Source organism: Lissotriton vulgaris, chromosome 3_1, assembly GCF_964263255.1.
Source record: "Lissotriton vulgaris chromosome 3_1, aLisVul1.2, whole genome shotgun sequence".
Taxonomy (NCBI): Eukaryota; Metazoa; Chordata; class Amphibia; order Caudata; family Salamandridae; genus Lissotriton; species Lissotriton vulgaris.
The window spans coordinates 1,028,510,213-1,028,528,055 of NC_141689.1; the positions used below are offsets into that span (position 1 = coordinate 1,028,510,213).

General features: G+C 41.7%; 1 protein-coding gene across 1 annotated transcript in view; it reads right to left on the reverse strand.

The window, feature by feature from the left end:
* Positions 1-724: 724 nt before the first annotated feature.
* ERMP1 (endoplasmic reticulum metallopeptidase 1) overlaps positions 725-17,843 on the reverse strand; it is a 572,215-nt gene continuing 555,096 nt past the window's right edge. Inside the window, exon 15 of the mRNA XM_086961418.1 lies at positions 725-6,763. Within this exon, the coding sequence (XP_086817544.1) occupies positions 6,599-6,763 (165 nt within the window). The 3' untranslated portion in view covers positions 725-6,598. The remainder of the gene's footprint in view (positions 6,764-17,843) is intronic.

Here is a 17,843-nt window from a genome sequence, read left to right on the forward strand (position 1 = left end):
TGCGCTTTTGACTACCAGGTGCCAGTTATCATGAGCAGTTTCTAAACTCACCCCTATTGAAGTCAATGGTCATCTAATTGTCAGTCTAGCGTCTGTGCTGGGAAGTCAGAAAGTGATCGTCAACACTTCATTGGCAGCAAACCCAAAGGTTAAGGAAAAATACAGCACATAACAATGAGGACTGTAATATTGTTTGGAGTCAGATCTCCGGCTAAGGATCTAGAGTGTCCTGGTTAGGGCTATTGAGATGTTTTACGTGTACTGGGAGTCTAATCCTCATCACCTCCATGAGTAAGCCTTGGTCTGCTCAGCTGTGTTACCCAGAGTCAAGTACCAGAGTTTCGTACTTGGTAATTCAATCCGGGTCCAATAGGAGGAAGGACACCAGTGGTAATTCTAGCACAGTAACCAGAGTGCATTCTGACCATAAGAACCTTGTGTCACGCTGGCAGTCTGCATTTAGCCGAAATGTTACTAATCTGCAGGTGGAAAGTAAAAATGCAGGGGTGGAGGATGGACTGCTTCCACTTTACATTAAATGAGACCCAAGTGCCTAACCAGGCAGCATCTCTTTGTTCTCTTAAACTCCTGCCAGCTTTGTAGATGCACTGCCTGCATTGTACATTCTAACCCTGCAATTGAAATAGTTCAAACATTAAGCATCTGCTTCTAACAAATAATGGCTTAACATTCTAACTCTATAGACAAAACACAGCATGCAAAATACTTGTTAAAAGATTTTAATAGTTATATAACGACATTCAAAAACAGGAAGCCATATACACATCTGAATTAGTTAACTGTGTTTTGTTGCATATAGTAAAACAGGGAGGAAGTACAAATAAATGTTTCATGAATTGCTTCGCAGGGCTCGTGAAAAGAAAAACGAAAACAATAACGCTTTGATAGAAGAACACACAATAGCTTAAGGCAAACTATTGATTTATCCTTGCACATGCGAAAAGGCATCATCGGTTTAAGGTAAACTTAAAAGCACCAGAATTGTAAATTTTAAGCAGCCAAAAGGTTACTTTACACCCTGAAATCAGAATATTATCTGTTACCCTCATTAATGAAGGAACTTGCTGGGCACTTTCCTTACTTATTTTCGGTCCGAGAAAATGCCGGGATGTACCTGTACAGGTTTCGACCTATTACACCACGTCATAACACGCCACCTCCATAACAGGCTTCCCCTCAGCCTGGGTTGAATAGAAGACAGAAGGTTCTTCCGGAAAAGGACTAAGACACAACTTTGCCTAGGTGAACATCCTCTGAAGAGTAATCTCCTGTATTCAATAAGTCTGTAGCACCAAGGAGTTATACTATGATGTTAGGATAAACTACAACTTCTTAGATAATATAGGACTTGCATTGGCCCACTCTTCAATTGACTATGGGCTTGGATTCATTCATGTGACATCACTTAAACCTCCTCAGCAACACCAAAGCGATGGCACATGAAAGCACAGACGACCAGTCTGTGCAGGGGAGGGAAAATAAGGCAACCTGATGGCAAGAACATTGTGCATATTTTTCAAACCACTTAAGTAGAACAAACACTGCTGAGAATTAAGAAAAACAAACTTGTATCTCAGCCAGATTGTAAAAAAGGTAATGGCCATTTTCCTTGGTCGAAAAGGACTTTAAAAAGACATGAAAAGCACAAGGTAGACAGTTTCAGTTAAAGTGAAGGTAAAACATTGCACACTGTTAGTGAGCAGGTTTACTGCACTATAGAACGTCAGTTTCACTAGTGTGTTTATCCTTTCTTGCAGCCATTCAAACTTACAAACCTCAGGGATCAGTGTAATAAACAGTGCACTCTTGCTTCCACATAGCAAGCATTTTCAAAACATGTCAGATTCACAATTCATGGATATTGTTTTCGGTAGCTTGTTCCGGGCAATGCTCAAAAAATATCTGGTAAGATATTGTCTAATGTCAGGGGTACTTGTTATTGTCCAAGTGATAACATAGCCATGAATTGTTCCATGCCTAAATACTAAATGTGTTCTGGTCAATTTACAACCACCACGCAGCAGCCATTAAATGTCGACCCACATTAGGGGGTGTAGAAGTATGTATCTCCATGCGATTTGTTTTCCATGACTAGCAGTCTCTATCAGTGAGCAGAATAGAGAAATAGACTGTTTCCACTAGTCCAACAATGTTATTTGCCTTCATAGTGCATGCACAATCTACTGTATACATCCAAATAATACTTGTGTTTATCTCACAACCAGACAGATATTTGCACAATTACAAATCACCTAAAAAGCATCCAGAGCTGCAATGGCCATTGTTTGGGTTCCCTACAAAGAAGATGGTTATGCAATTTAAGACCCGATTCCATTAATTAATCCTGTAAACTTTTTCACCAATACATGAAAATAAACGGTGTAATCCAAGTGTGGCTTAGCGGAGGGTTTAAACATCCTGCTATCTAAAAGCAGACTACTTTTCTTGTAATCTCCATAACCTGTTTCGATATCACAGATGTCAGAAAAGTTCTAAAAGCTCGCCCAATCGCTCTAAAAGCGCTAAAAGTTTGAAAGTGCAAATTAAGTGCACAGATTCTGCTGACACACAAGCAAATTGTAGACTGTGTGCTCAGAACCTAGAGCAGGTGCCACCTTGACAACAGTTTCTATGTTGGAACCTGGAATGGGGTAAAGTTTATAACATAGGTGCTGGCTTTTGTCTGTCCTGTCAGTTGCACATAGCTTGTTCTCCTAAATAAATGCTTTATGTTCTTGAAACTCGCCTGGCTGTGAGAACTTTTTATTAATATAAAGACCATTTGAATTTGTGTGGAGCGAGCTTGAAAAAATAGCTGACACTGCAAAATTAAGTAGGGCATATTGGAAAAGTTTATGTAAATTTGAAGTGGTTCACAAAATATAGAAAAGTAGATCATGGTTCAAGGCATCTAATTAAAAATTTCAAAAGAAATCAAGGAGAACCTATAAAGTACATTAATGCTGGTGAGGAAGATGCACTCCAATGTAGGACTAACTCGTTTTCAAATTAACTCTTGATAATCATTGACAGGCTGTAGAATAGCAGAAAACCCTCACAAATAACTTCCCTATCAATTTCCATACAGGTTACGCACTTGACAAGAGTACATTGGTAAGCATTTCCAGGATGAAGGAACAACCTAAAAATGGAAGGGAAAGAGACATGATGTTATATGTTTGTGGGTGTTTATCTAGATTTAGCTGGTAGACCTAGAGAGAGACCCACTAAACCACCCCTGCACCACCCTTTTTTTTACTAAAAATAACAGCTTGGTGGCAGGATTATGCTTGTGCACATGTGCTTTGGAAGGGTAAAATTCTACCAATCTTGATTTTGTGTATTAGGATTTGGACCTGCAAATAATTGTTTGATGTTGAATTTAGGGGTAAAAAAGGCTTCGAAAATTGGGCCTTACAACTTATTTTAAAGACAGCAATTACTTACCAAGTCAAGGGAAGTATGCTAAATTACAACTTACTGGCGAATTTAAAATCAACATCCTAGCAAAGTCTGCAACATAATGCATTGTGCTCTGGTGTAGTATTTCAGATCACGACCCTTAGCATCTGGGGTGTTGACACTGTGTAGTTACAGGTTCTGGACAGTATTAATCTCACTGTCTTTACAATTAATCTTTTATTTTAATTTATTTTTCTACTGTTGACTGAACGCGGTGCTGTTCACCTACACTGCTGACATCACTGAGCTTCAACTCATCAAAACGTTATTCCTTGACTGCATTCTTTAAACTGGCAGATTAAAAATCAAGGTTTTAAATCGAAGTTGCACATCACCACCATACAAAGGTGCGCATCTATTTTGTAAACCAACATCCTACTCGTTCACAAAATCCATGTAAAGTAAGACGGCTGCTCTGACACCTCCCATTAAAAGGACATATTTTAGGAATGCTGGGGATGTAATTTCACCTAGTGCAATGTGCTCAAGAAAGGCACCGGGAAGAGTACGTCTTGAGCAGTGGAAGAGCTCAGACCCATATCTATGTGCAGGTAGGGTACATTTCTGTTTAGAAAACATGACCTCTGCTATTTATAGCAGAAAGTGATTAAACTCCGGGACCAATTTTTCTTTGTGGTAACTAAAGAACAGATGCAGGCAAATAAAAAAGTTCAGGTCTCAAATCAATAATGTTCACTGGATTGAAAGACGGCGTAGACACATTTTCTACACAAAAAGTCAATGACCCACGTGAAGTAGGAACTCCATTGAGAGTGACGTGATAATGAGCTACTAGCCTTTACCAATACTGTTTAAGGGATCTTCTCTCCGTTTACAAGGTATAAATGTGACCATAAAACGGAGTGGCTAAATCACTGTTTATTTTGTACACTTTGGGGCTCATCATTTGTTTTTTATCTGCACATGTGAATGTCACAGGTTTTTGGTTACTGAATTCTAAAACTCGAAAATGCCCAGTTGACTTCCATGCACACATATGCACAGGTGGCTATCTCGGACTTTTTTTTACTAAGCTCAAGAAAAAGTAGTCCAAAATGGCTGTCCTACATGCACATACATGTGCACATGCCTGAAGGTAATCTAGGAATGTTTTTTCTTATACGTAATACCAGCTATTAGATGTCTACAAGTTGTTGGTGAACAAAGCATGATGGGGGCAAGCAGGCCCTGTGGGGAGCTTTTTTTTTATTATTGAAACACAATTGGCAGTAGAGTAGGGGGGAGCAGAGGGAACAAGAAGAGAAATGGGTGGGGGGAAGAAATACCCCCTAATGCACTGGGATACAAGGCCCTACGTCAGCAGTGAAGGATACAATTTATCCAGCAGTGAGACCAAAATGCTCGAAGAGGGACAAACAAAAATAGAGAGGAAAAGAAACGAATCAGGAGATTGAACCCGAGATAGATACGAAAATTATTAAATTAGGAGCAGACAAAAAGCCCACTTCTAGGTCTATACTTTAAATTTTCTGTAGGCCAGATGTAAAAAGATATGAACAATTAAGCATGGATTTCAGTTGGGGCAAAAGAGAGGACACCAAAGCAACATGCATGAGGAGTCTTTTCTCCACTTGATCAAATATGAGCCCTTTGAAGTGTTATAAATAATGTTTCTGTCCATGAACTGGGTGAACCGAAAGGACGCAAGAGCACTGTGGCTGAACCGCCAACCAGAAATCTTTTACCGTATCTATCAGATGATGCGCATAAGTATAGGTAACTGGAGTACATAATAAATGCACACAAAAACATTAGCCCTTAAGATGTGCGGTAAAATATACCAAATAATGAAGCTGATGAAAGCTAGAAGAAGCGTGTACTCTGTGGTCATGAATATGCAATCCTTGTTCTCCGTATGTGCTAATGACCTAAAATGTTTTCTGTGACAGAATAGCACCAATTGAAAAGAAAACTTTCACCATTTCAAATCAAAATCAGCAATTTAAGTTAAATACAGTGCATTAACTTGTCCAGTATATGACCATGCGTGCAAAGAGGTTTCCACAGTATAACATCTTTCATGAAATATGTCCCACCGCTACCGTCAAAAATTGACAACTCTGATCAACGAAAAAAATTGTAGCAAAAGTAAAAAAAATAAAATAAAAAAAATGAATACAATAAATGCAGAAATCTTTTAGATTATCAAACAGTATCAAGGAAAATAAGGCTAATCTGGTCATTCAGTGCATGGCTCTCACAGTATGTATTTACAGACCAGTTTATTCTTCATAGCAGCAGAGCTTAGAATAAACCAGGCTTTGAGAGCTCCGCAGGGTATTTAAAAAGAAGGTTTGCTTAGACCTTTGCACCCCACATCATGATCCTCAAAGCCGAGAGATGCAATAAAGAAGGAACAATGTATTTGTTAATGGTTGGCATAAGAGGTAGAGCATACACAATCAACACAGTTACATTACAATATACTTGAATGTAGTGCATAGATCCAACTAGTTTAATCTTTCTAACAAGTCGATTTGGACCACAGAATGTGGTAAGGTAGTGGCATTACACTACTGAGGTGTGACCCAGTGCACTAAGAACTGTGCATTGTTAGCTAACATTTTCAACAAAGCGTTAATTTATTACCACATTACTTTGTGCAACTTGGCGTAGTGTGGAAGAAAGAACGGAGTATATTAAACAGAACGGTTACAACTTGATTCATAAACGTGGCACATGCGTTTGTTATGCGAATAAAATTCTATAACGTGGACACAGGCGAGCGCGGATTCGCCTGTCCCGTGTAAGGGTCGCTTTTGGAAAGGTGGGCTTAAACCTTTACAACAAGTTCGACCGGGTAAAGCAAACGCTTTTCTTTTTTTGTCACAGCTCGAATTAGAATTCCTGCCACGAACATTTCCTGCCTGAGAGTAAAACAAACTGTGTGCTTTAGTAACCAATATGGTCTTCCACCCCACAGAACAACACAGCGTACCCACTGAAAAGGCAAGATGCCTGTACCCAGCTCTTGAGTACTTCCTCTGTTTCTACACCACTGCGGAAGTTAAGTCCTCTCTTTGAAACCTAACAGTCCGGTGTTGTTTACACATTCTTGGAGTAGCTGGGCTGTTCTCAACCATTCTTCTGGGAGTTAAAAAACAAAGAGGTCGTAGGTGCAGACCCAACTCGACGGAAAGCACCACTTGGGGAACCTTGGTTTCAATTCCTCCAGCTGGGGAGTTTTCTGATCTTCACCAAAGAAGTAATGGGATGCTATGGCCAGCGTGAGCGTTCCCTCCGGATTCTCCCAGGAGCTCTGGAAAAGAGGACCACATGTACATGTTATGACACCAAACTGACTGTCAACATTATTTTCCATCAGAATACGACAGGTGTGATGGCCAAGCAGCTCTCATAAAAAGGGCACTAAATGACAAAATTCATCCGCTTCTTACAACTCTGAACCATGAAAGGTGACAATTAACAACCAGCCAAAAAACAGAAAGTGCCTTTAAAAGCCTCTGCTGCTCCAGTTTTATGTATTTCAAGGTACTCATTATGTAGCACAGTAATGCATGTCAATAGACAACGCTCAGCAAGTAATTGGAACTTAATTTTTCTAAATGCCTATAATAATCAATCACGCCTGAACCTGTACTTTAACAAAAAACAGCCTACCCTCGATTTTAGTCCGTTTGCAACTAGAAAGAAATAATTATGGTGAAAACACAGCTTGAAGTCTGCCCTTGGCAATACCCAATCTCCCTTTCTTCAATGACTAATGTAAGGTACCACATGATCTCAAACATGTTCAATGTATGTAAATGGAAAGGACTGAGGGTTAAATTCAATGACTATTTAAAATAATACATTTGCAATAATATTTATTTACATTTTCCAGGGATGATTTTTGAACCACACAGTAAGTCCCGGTGTCAGTTTAATTCCGTTTCTAGAAGAAGTCTATTGGCAGATCAGCATATTTTGTAAAGAAACGAAGAGTGGGTGTGGTCAGTAGCCCTTAAGTTCTGCCGCTCCCATTTCAGGATTAGAATGCCATTTACTTTTTTGAACTGTGGCTGCTCCTCCTCTAAGCCGGAGAAGGGTCACTCGACTGAGTGCAAAAGGAAAAACAAGCATTGGCATAGCCAATAGGTCTCGCTTTTGGTACCTTATAAATGTTTAGACAGAGCTATTGTCTTTGCAAATGTGTTTAAGCTATGTTGTAGAGCAGCGTGGGCAGAGGGCGCACTCTAAGGCCGTGGACAGGAACTCTAAGACCCTCTGAACAATGTGTGCATAGTAACAGTGGTACAATGTGAAAAGCACAACAGTACAAAAATGTGGCCGAGGTGCATTAAAAATGTCTTGGGGGTATACAGTTAGTGTGCTAGGATAATGAACTTCACCACCTAGACAGGGGTATGAACCACTATAAAACAGAAGTACAATACTACATAGTTGTAGGACACTGACTGAAGTGCACACAACACTTACTTCAATGATGCCAATGTGGATACATCTCAACCTTTTGACACGAAGGATGGTATGCATGCAACATTTAATGTCTGTGCGCAATGGGCTTGAAGTTTTAAAATCATGTTTGAATTCACTGGGCATCGTATGTACTCGAGGAGATCCAGTGTTGCACCCAGAGGCTCCTGCACACACGAGTGCAGTGCTACAACATGACTCCTACACAGCTTGCAGTGCGGCACCATGATTTCTGAAGTGTTTGAGTTTTTGCTCATGCTGGATATAACATGCCAAACTGCTCTCCTCACTGACCATAAATACGTGCCAGTGATTTTTTTTTTTTTGGGGCAATAATGCAAGTTTGCGGTGTTGGTCATTGCGAGTTATACAAGTCAGCAATATATGTTGTTGGGTTGAGATAAATATACAGTGCCGGTTTCCGCGGCTCAAACAATACTTTGAGCGCTAGCACCTGCAGTATTAACCAGTAAAATGACAAACTTAATATTTCCTAAGTGCTAGTCTGAGGCATACATGCGTACAATTATTTCACTGTGTAACAAATGATGATCACTAAAACTCACATGCCTACTATCTCTGCAGTGTTGCCCTCTGTAGCTCAGGTTCACAACAGGTCCGCAATCATATCTGTAGAATGTCTCCAGTGCTGGTCCCTGACCCCCTGTACTCTCACAGCATTCATTCATTTGACAGCATTGGTGAAAGAGACTCACACAAACTTTCTGCAGTGATGGGCAATGAAGCAGAGCCTGGCCTTTATCAGTGTATTTGCAGCACTTTCCAAAGATTGAAAAAACTGAGTTTTAAGTGCTAGTCTATAAAAGTGTCTTTAGTTACACAGTGTATAAAATGCTTGTGCAGTGGAAGTTGCCACACATTCATGTGTTAATATATTTTACAAACACGCTCAGACTCGTATGAGAGCCCTGGACTCAAATACAAATGACAACAGCCGTATTTTTGTTCCGATGATTGAACAGCGACCGTCGCAAGTGTAACTGCAGAGAGATGTAAGTTAACGAATAGTGTCCAACAAGTCGTGCACGGGTGCACCGTTAAATGGAAGAGGCATATGAGACTGCAGTGATGAACATGGGTATCTATGAACGCACAATGTTTGCTGATTACACAAGAGGTTCAAGTACATATTTCAATCCGTTACGCATCTGATGAATAAGAACACACAGGTTTGTGCACAAGCAACAACTGCTGTTCTGGATACAGATGAGGATTGCCATTCCCAAATACGGAGGCTCGTGCATATACAATGCACATGTTGCGCACACACTCATGCACAAGACGATTACAGTGTTATACCATAAAAATGTGAGCACCAGAACTGAGGACCAAGAAGATGTAATCGTATTGCAGCAAACTTACTGTCATATTTGTGATTCCATTGCTGCTCACCCATGGGAGCGCACAGAAACAAAACCACAACACTCATGTGCATACAATGCTACTGCTGCACAATGAGGGTCCCTCTCAGGGTCACATGTGCTATTGCATGCTCATTTGTGTGCACACAATCCAATTGCAGCAGAGAGAGGTTCGCAGCCATGATTTCATAGCTGCAGACTGAAAACTTAACCACAGAACCATGCAATAAAATGAAATCAGTGCACACGGGGGCAACAGCATGCGCAATGATGTTCATTCATACAGGGCCACTGCTGCATACTGAAGACTACCATGTGATTCTGGTGCTGCAGAAAGGCCTAGAGTGTGCACAGGGAGGCGGAAATAACTAGGGCTGTACAAGGGGGAAGGGGTCATGCATGTGATCGCAGTGCTGCAATGTGGGTTTGCCCATTACTGCACTCCTACTCATTGCAGCCCTTGAACAAATTATTCCTGTACTACACAGAAGCTGGTAAAAAACGATCCCCACGCAGTGGAGCATGAACCTTGCCGTGCCGCATGCACACCACAAAGCCCAGCGTGAGCGCAGCTGGGCTGCCTGCACAGCACACAGTGCCGCTGGGGACCAGAGGACACTTCCAGAAGCACCACCTTGCCCCTGCTGCCATACATACCTGACAGCCGCCGATTTAACTCTAAGCAAGTGGCCCCAGCAGAGCGCAGGTGTCATGCTGGCAGAATCGCGAAATCCATGAGGGGAGAAACACCGCTGTGCGCTCATTTTGATTTAATGTCAGGGGGGTCTTCTTAGCAGAAGCTAATGCAGCGAGCGTAGGAAAGAAAAAAAAGCACGTGAGTTTTCAAAAGCCCTTCCATAAAGTCTTCGCCAGAACAGCGCATGCGCTGTTACAGGCTCGACCTAAAAATGTATAATCTTGTTTTGCCGCAATTCCGCAGGACTCTCTGCGCAAACCCTAGTTCCCACAAAAGTCCTGAAGGATGGGAAAAACATTTTTCTAAAAAGGGGGCGTTTATGGTAAACAGTCACCAGTAATAGATAACTCACGCCCTCAGCATGCACTACTTATGACTTCACATATTACATCACTCATGACATGTTCTATATCATCATTGATAACATCACTGATGACATCTCAATTTACATCATTTAGGACAACATTGTGTAAGCGCCTTGGGACCCTCACGGGTATGTAGCGCGCTTAACAAATGTCTTGATTGATTGATTACTTCAGTTAACCATAACGGGAACTTCAGTGTTTATCTTAATGTGAAATGTTATGTTTAAACCTGACATTTTCACCTAACTATAATCTTAGCCTTTGTTTTTTTAAGTGAATACATAAATATTAACATAAACTAACATCACAGAAATAAGGTGACAGTTTACCACCACACACGTCCTTCCAATGATTTTTGTGATCCCCACAGTGTTTAAGGGGGGGAGTGGGGAGAAGATAGTTTCGAGTCTAGCGCTAGTGTTGTCAGGAAGTGATAGATATCCGCTCTTCTGTGCCCTTAGGGCTTACAGCAAATGTATTAGGAGGGCAGTGACAATCTAGGGGTATACTATAAGTAAGATGTTAGAAAGGGATTGGAAGCCTATAACCATGTACCCTTTAGTTGAACTGGCTGAACGAATTAACTTAACATGTTGAATCAATGGTGAGCCCTTATTATTGAGAGCACAACAGCGAGCTCTTGACAAACTTTTTTTTTTTTTTAGAGGAATCTTTAACCCACTGTCAGCCGGCAGTCACCATTAATTATCTGCGCCAAATCTCAGCGGTGGCTGCCTGTAGTGGCTATCAATAACCGGCTTCTAATGAAGGTTTGCTCTCATGGCTTACATCGAGAAATGTCGGTGGTGGTTGTGTGTAGTGTAAGTGCGGTGTCATTTGTTGTCACTGGCGGCTCTCGGTGGTCTTTTCCAGCAATGGTGGCTCAACGTGGAGAGCGAACAGTGGTGTCGGTCGGTGCCAGAGGTGGCTTAATGGTTTTCTCTAGCGATAGAAGCTCAATTCGGTAAGGTCCCGGGAATGCTTTTAAGTGGCATAAATAGTCACTAGCCTGCGGTTTCAGGTTGAAAGACTGCCTTGCCTGGATAAGTACTGTATACCGTACCATTCCATCAAGCTCTCTCTCCAGGTTAACGTAATCATTGTTCCACACTAGGTTGTGCAAGGGAAATCTGCTCCGGCACTCAACTACGGTGCACATCTTGCTCTGGTACCATGGGGTCCCACAGACATCTGTCAATTTTTAATTCTTCACCAACTGTCCATCACCACCCCTTGTTGTTAAATATTTTGTCCACCATAAGCGTGGAAGGGTATACTCAGATGTGAGTCCCTTGCTCATTGCACCATCAGGATTCAAGCAAGCCGGGCCGAAGACGGCTGTAATGCCAGAAACCGGTCCCCGGAAGTTTGTTTCCTTCCCAGTGTAAGAATTGGCTTGGTAGTTTGGTTTGCCCTGTTCCCATCATGCACTGGGACAGGAACAGACTAATTTGCATATAGCCAGGTTCTGAGCTGGGATGGTGCAGTGAGCTAAAAAACGGTGTTGGATCTAGCCCTGATCTCTTGACTGGGTGAGAGTATTTTGCTTAATTCAGAAACTCTGTCCATCACCACCCCTTGTTGTTAAATATTTTGTCCACCATAAGCGTGGAAGGGTATACTCAGATGTGAGTCCCTTGCTCATTGCACCATCAGGATTCAAGCAAGCCGGGCCGAAGACGGCTGTAATGCCAGAAACCGGTCCCCGGAAGTTTGTTTCCTTCCCAGTGTAAGAATTGGCTTGGTAGTTTGGTTTGCCCTGTTCCCATCATGCACTGGGACAGGAACAGACTAATTTGCATATAGCCAGGTTCTGAGCTGGGATGGTGCAGTGAGCTAAAAAACGGTGTTGGATCTAGCCCTGATCTCTTGACTGGGTGAGAGTATTTTGCTTAATTCAGAAACTCTGTCCATCACCACCCCTTGTTGTTAAATATTTTGTCCACCATAAGCGTGGAAGGGTATACTCAGATGTGAGTCCCTTGCTCATTGCACCATCAGGATTCAAGCAAGCCGGGCCGAAGACGGCTGTAATGCCAGAAACCGGTCCCCGGAAGTTTGTTTCCTTCCCAGTGTAAGAATTGGCTTGGTAGTTTGGTTTGCCCTGTTCCCATCATGCACTGGGACAGGAACAGACTAATTTGCATATAGCCAGGTTCTGAGCTGGGATGGTGCAGTGAGCTAAAAAACGGTGTTGGATCTAGCCCTGATCTCTTGACTGGGTGAGAGTATTTTGCTTAATTCAGAAACTCTGTCCATCACCACCCCTTGTTGTTAAATATTTTGTCCACCATAAGCGTGGAAGGGTATACCCAGATGTGAGTCCCTTGCTCATTGCACCATCAGGATTCAAGCAAGCCGGGCCGAAGACGGCTGTAATGCCAGAAACCGGTCCCCGGAAGTTTGTTTCCTTCCCAGTGTAAGAATTGGCTTGGTAGTTTGGTTTGCCCTGTTCCCATCATGCACTGGGACAGGAACAGACTAATTTGCATATAGCCAGGTTCTGAGCTGGGATGGTGCAGTGAGCTAAAAAACGGTGTTGGATCTAGCCCTGATCTCTTGACTGGGTGAGAGTATTCTGCTTAATTCAGAAACTCTGTCCATCACCACCCCTTGTTGTTATATATTCCCACACAAGTGAGGTACCATTTTTATCGGGAGACTTAAGGGAATGTTGGGTGGGTGGAAGTTTGTGGCTCCCTGCAGTTTCCAGAACTTCCCATCACTGAAATGTGAAGAAAATGTGGTTTTCAGGGACTAAGTTTGAGGTTTGCAAGGGATTCTGGGTAACAGAACCTGGTGAGAGTCACACAAATCACCCCATCTGGAATTTCCCTGGGGGTCGAGTTTTAAAACATGTATAAGTTTGCTAGGTTTCCCTATATGCCAGCTAAGCTAGGGTTTAAAATACATACCTAGGCACTGTGCAAAAAAAGGGTCTGTTTTCACTGGAAAAAAGGTGATGCGTCCACGTTGTGTTTTGGACCATATCCTGTCAAGGCCACTAGGCCTACCCACACACGTGTGGTACCATTTTTTCAGGAGTCTTGAGGGACAACAGAATACTATAACAAGTGTTATTACCAATTGACTTTCTATGCACGTCTGCCTTCCAAAAGTAAGATCGTGTGTAAAAAAAGAAGTCATTTTCAAAAAAAGTATAGGTACCCACATATTTGGAGTTGTGCAAATAAACATTGCTTCTGAACTCCATTTTTCGTTTCCATTTCGGAAATACATAGTTTTCTTTGATACCTATTTTTCACTCTTTATATTTTAGAAAGTGAATTGCTGTATACCCGGTACACAATGAAATACCAGTGCAAATTGCAGCTCAATTATTGGCTCTAGGCACCTCGGGTTCTTGGTGATCCTACAAGTCCTATACATCCCGCAACCAGAAGGTTCCAGTGGACGCAACAGTATATTGCTTTAAACATCTGCCATACTTAGAAGAAGTTGCATGTGAAAACGCAGGCACAAATGGCAGTTTTTCTAAAACTTATCAATTTTTTTTATTTCAACTGTTACTTTCTATAGGAAAACCTTGAAGGATCTACACAACTGCCCCCTTGCTGAATTGAGAATTTTGTCTACTTTTTATAAATGTATAGCTTCTTGGGAAGATGGTGATTTTAGCGCTGCAAACCCTTTGTTGATACCCTTTGCAGGGGAAAAAAAAAAAAAAATCAGATGCTTTCTTCTTCAACACTTTTTACTAATTTTTACCCCCAAAAAGACATTTTGCTGTATTTTGGCTAATTTCTCGGTCTTCTCCAGGGGAATCCACAAACCCTGGGTACCTTTAGAATCCCCAGGATGTTAGAAAAAAAGGATGCGAGTTTGGCATGGATACCTTTTGTGGAAAATGCTATGAAGCCCTCAGCACAAACTACACCAAATAGCCAAAAAAGGGCTCAGCAGTGGGGGAGGGGGGTGGGGAGTCCAACAGTTAAGAATTAAGATTTTTTGTAAAGATAAAATCAACTATGGGTTAAATCTGCATCCAAGTGGAAAAAAACGAAAATACATTTTGTTGTTTACTGGGCCTCTTCCAGCAGGTCAGCTAATGGCATGACAAGAGTGAACACATGAACACTAAATGTGAACATATGTCACACCTTAAAGAGATGCTGCAGGCCTTAGCCCGACTTCCGGGTCCTGTTGCATTCAGAACAAAAGTCAACTGGAAACGGATATCCACCTGAGAGTGAAGGTTTCATCCTGAAACCGGGGGCATGAGTCGAGGGTACACGGCGTCCACCCACTATTTTCATAGGGTGGACGTCGTCGACCCTGCCAAGAAGTTGGGCTCCACAGGAATATGCTGAACTTGTCCCAGTGAATTTTCAGATGTGGGACATGTTCAGCAGCTCCTGCCCGTTGTCTACTTTCCATTCCCAGCAGCAATGTGCAGGAAGCAAGGGGGGCTACTTTTTCACCTCCAGCTGTGCGAAAGATAAAGGCAGAAGGTAATGGGCCATCAGGCCTCCTTTTGATAGAGTACGGGACTGGAGGCGGCCTGGAACCTCACATTTACAAACAAATGCAAAAGAGAGGAAACAAAGGCACACAGTTTATCTCTTCACAGATACTGAAGAGCTGCATGCTTTTTACTTTGTTCAGTCCCTGTATATAAGACCCTGCACTGTAAGAATGTCAGATGGGTTTGTCTGTCCCAGTAATTACACAAATAACAATTTAAGCCCCATTTTATTTCTTTTATAGAGCTACTCATCCCAATGCAGAGTGTTAGAGCGCTTTACATAACATACACATTATCCATTCAAAATAAATCATGTAAGTGTGCAAATCAATGTATAAGATGTGTTACATGAAACAGTCGGAGTTACCAAGTGTAGGTGTTAAATGCCTTTTCATAGTTCACTGTTGTCTACTAAAAGGATTACAATTTATGAACTGCAAGTAACAAACATATCTGTGTTCAAAGCAGTAATCAACTTACCTATCTACATAAAATAAATATCTGTGATGTGCATTTTACATGATGTGCTTTGCAGGAGACCTTTTTTAAAAAAAAAAAAATTTATTGCATTTTCTGTTGGTATGTTATAACACACATATCGAAGCACTATTGCATAATTAAGTGGCACATTTATGCTCACAACATCGTAGAAGATGAACACCATGTGTGTTGCGATGGCATGAATAACAAACCCCAAGAATGTAGCAACAAAAAGGTTCAATAAATGCCCCATCCACCCCCACAAGAGCAGCGTGTGATTATGTTTTGCAGGAGACTACTTAATCATCTACACACTTTGATTCAAATGTGGGACTACACAAAACACATATCTCGCCAATAAATGCGTTAACCTCCAGAGTTAACTCACCTATTCCCTAAAATGTACTGTCCACCTCTGAAGCAGATGCCTTAACCCCATCAAATATTTTAAAATGCAGACTATGCAACCAATTAAGCAGAACAGATCAACTACCATGCTTTTCCGTGTTGCCAATTTCTTTGTGGCAGGGTTTAAAAAAATTATTTTTTAGCTGCGGCCCATATTTTGAATCAGGATTGCAACACTTTTTGGGCACAACCCGGATTCAAATCTCATTCGTTAAAAATCATAATGCACTGAAATGTACTCATGATACACCCGATAAACATGTGTGAGATCTTAGTATCTGATGTCACTTCCAGAGAGGTCTCTTAATGTGATGCCACGTGGAATGTCACGCATCGTGACATGTGCTGATGGCACGCATCATGATGTCACTTGCATACTGTTGCAAACAACAACCGTAGATTGGGGGTCCAAGGGAACAAATTTAAAAACCCGCAAGGTGAAGATTCCTTAATTCAAACTATCATAAGTACATAAATCACCTTGGGTCTATTCAATAACATTGGTGAACTATGGTTTGTGCTCTCTCAAAAATTAAGTCAATCAATAAGGGCAAACATCCCTTAAGGATTAGAACCCTCACTCACCCAAAGGTGACATGCTTCATCATATGGGTCCTCCTTACCAGTGAAGAATTCCTAGTCGACACTGGGAGCTACGACTTCGTGTTGTTTAATGAAGGAGCTCAGAGATGTTTTTATTCATTCTAGGGGAAAAGGATGGATACTAATTTCCATATGAGAGAATGCTGGGTGTTGTGAGGTTGCAGCGCCGTGTGAAAAAGATGGAAAGAAGTGAAATTTAAAACGGTCTATGATAGAGCACAAAAATGAAACAGATGTTAGTCCATCTATCTGGCAGGGTTAAAACGTAAAGCAATACAGCGGTATGGATTTATAACCACTGTGACATTAAGGTCAACATGTTTCAGCCCAATGATCAGATCCCTGTATCGTTGGCTTTCTTCAGGACCAGTTGTTAAATATTGCTGCTGCTACAATTTGTGAAATCAAAATAATAAAATTATACAAAACCAGTATTCCTGTATTCTTGTTTTCAGGTAATACGCAGGGTATCCTCCAAAGTAGGATAGCCCTGCCTCACCTCAACCTGACAGGCTGCTCAGGATGGAAACCCCGCACTGTCCGTCGGTACCTCGAACCTAAGAGAGCACTTTGACAGGTAAGGACTACAAACCGAGGAAAATATTTTGCTGCTTCTACTCAATGAAAAAGAAGTGTCAGTAGACTTCCTTTCGAATAAAGAAACCGTTTTATTCAATATACAAGACTAGGAATGGTGGATATAGTGGACATGTGCCCCACATCAGACCTGGGGAAGAAAGCAACACAAAGCTTAACTGTCTAAACATAACTCCAGCACCAAGGGTATTTAACTTAGTTTTCAGTGCGCAGGAGGACTGCCGGCGTATTACCTACAGAGCAGTGTTAGAGTCTCTGCATTACTGGACGAGTAAGAGAGGCTTCACACTCCCTCCGAACAGCCAAGACTATCTGTAATGTCCCTAAATCAACGGCATCAAGTGGACAGACATGCAACACGCAAGTGCTAGTCAAACTATGGTTAACACTTATACAGTAGACCTGTCGGTCAAATGCCAAAGGGACACTAACTGGTGAAGGTTTTAAGTCCCCCATCACTGTTGTGAAGGTACAGATAGGTAGGAAAACTAGAGAAATCCTGGTAAGACTAAGGAAGACTTCGGCATAGACTGCTGGTATACCCTCGTTATGTAGTGTCGACTTACAATACTATTTATTAATATGTGGTGTTTCTATATCGAAAAAATATTGCAAATACCTACGTGACATGGTAAGTGGTTGTGGCGCCAAGAGAAGTACAAGCACACTTACCATGATAATGTAGAGTTAGGGATTTTAATGGATGCAATATTTATGTAGGATTTCCAGCTACAGTACGCAAGAGGTTAGTTTCACATGCAGGTTGTGATCAGAAGACTTCAGGCCTCCTCCAGAGGACCTTTAAGGGATGAGGAGATTGCGTACAGGGTGCTTCCATTCGGGAGACACTACAACTGGCAAAATAAGGTAGTGAACTGGACCGA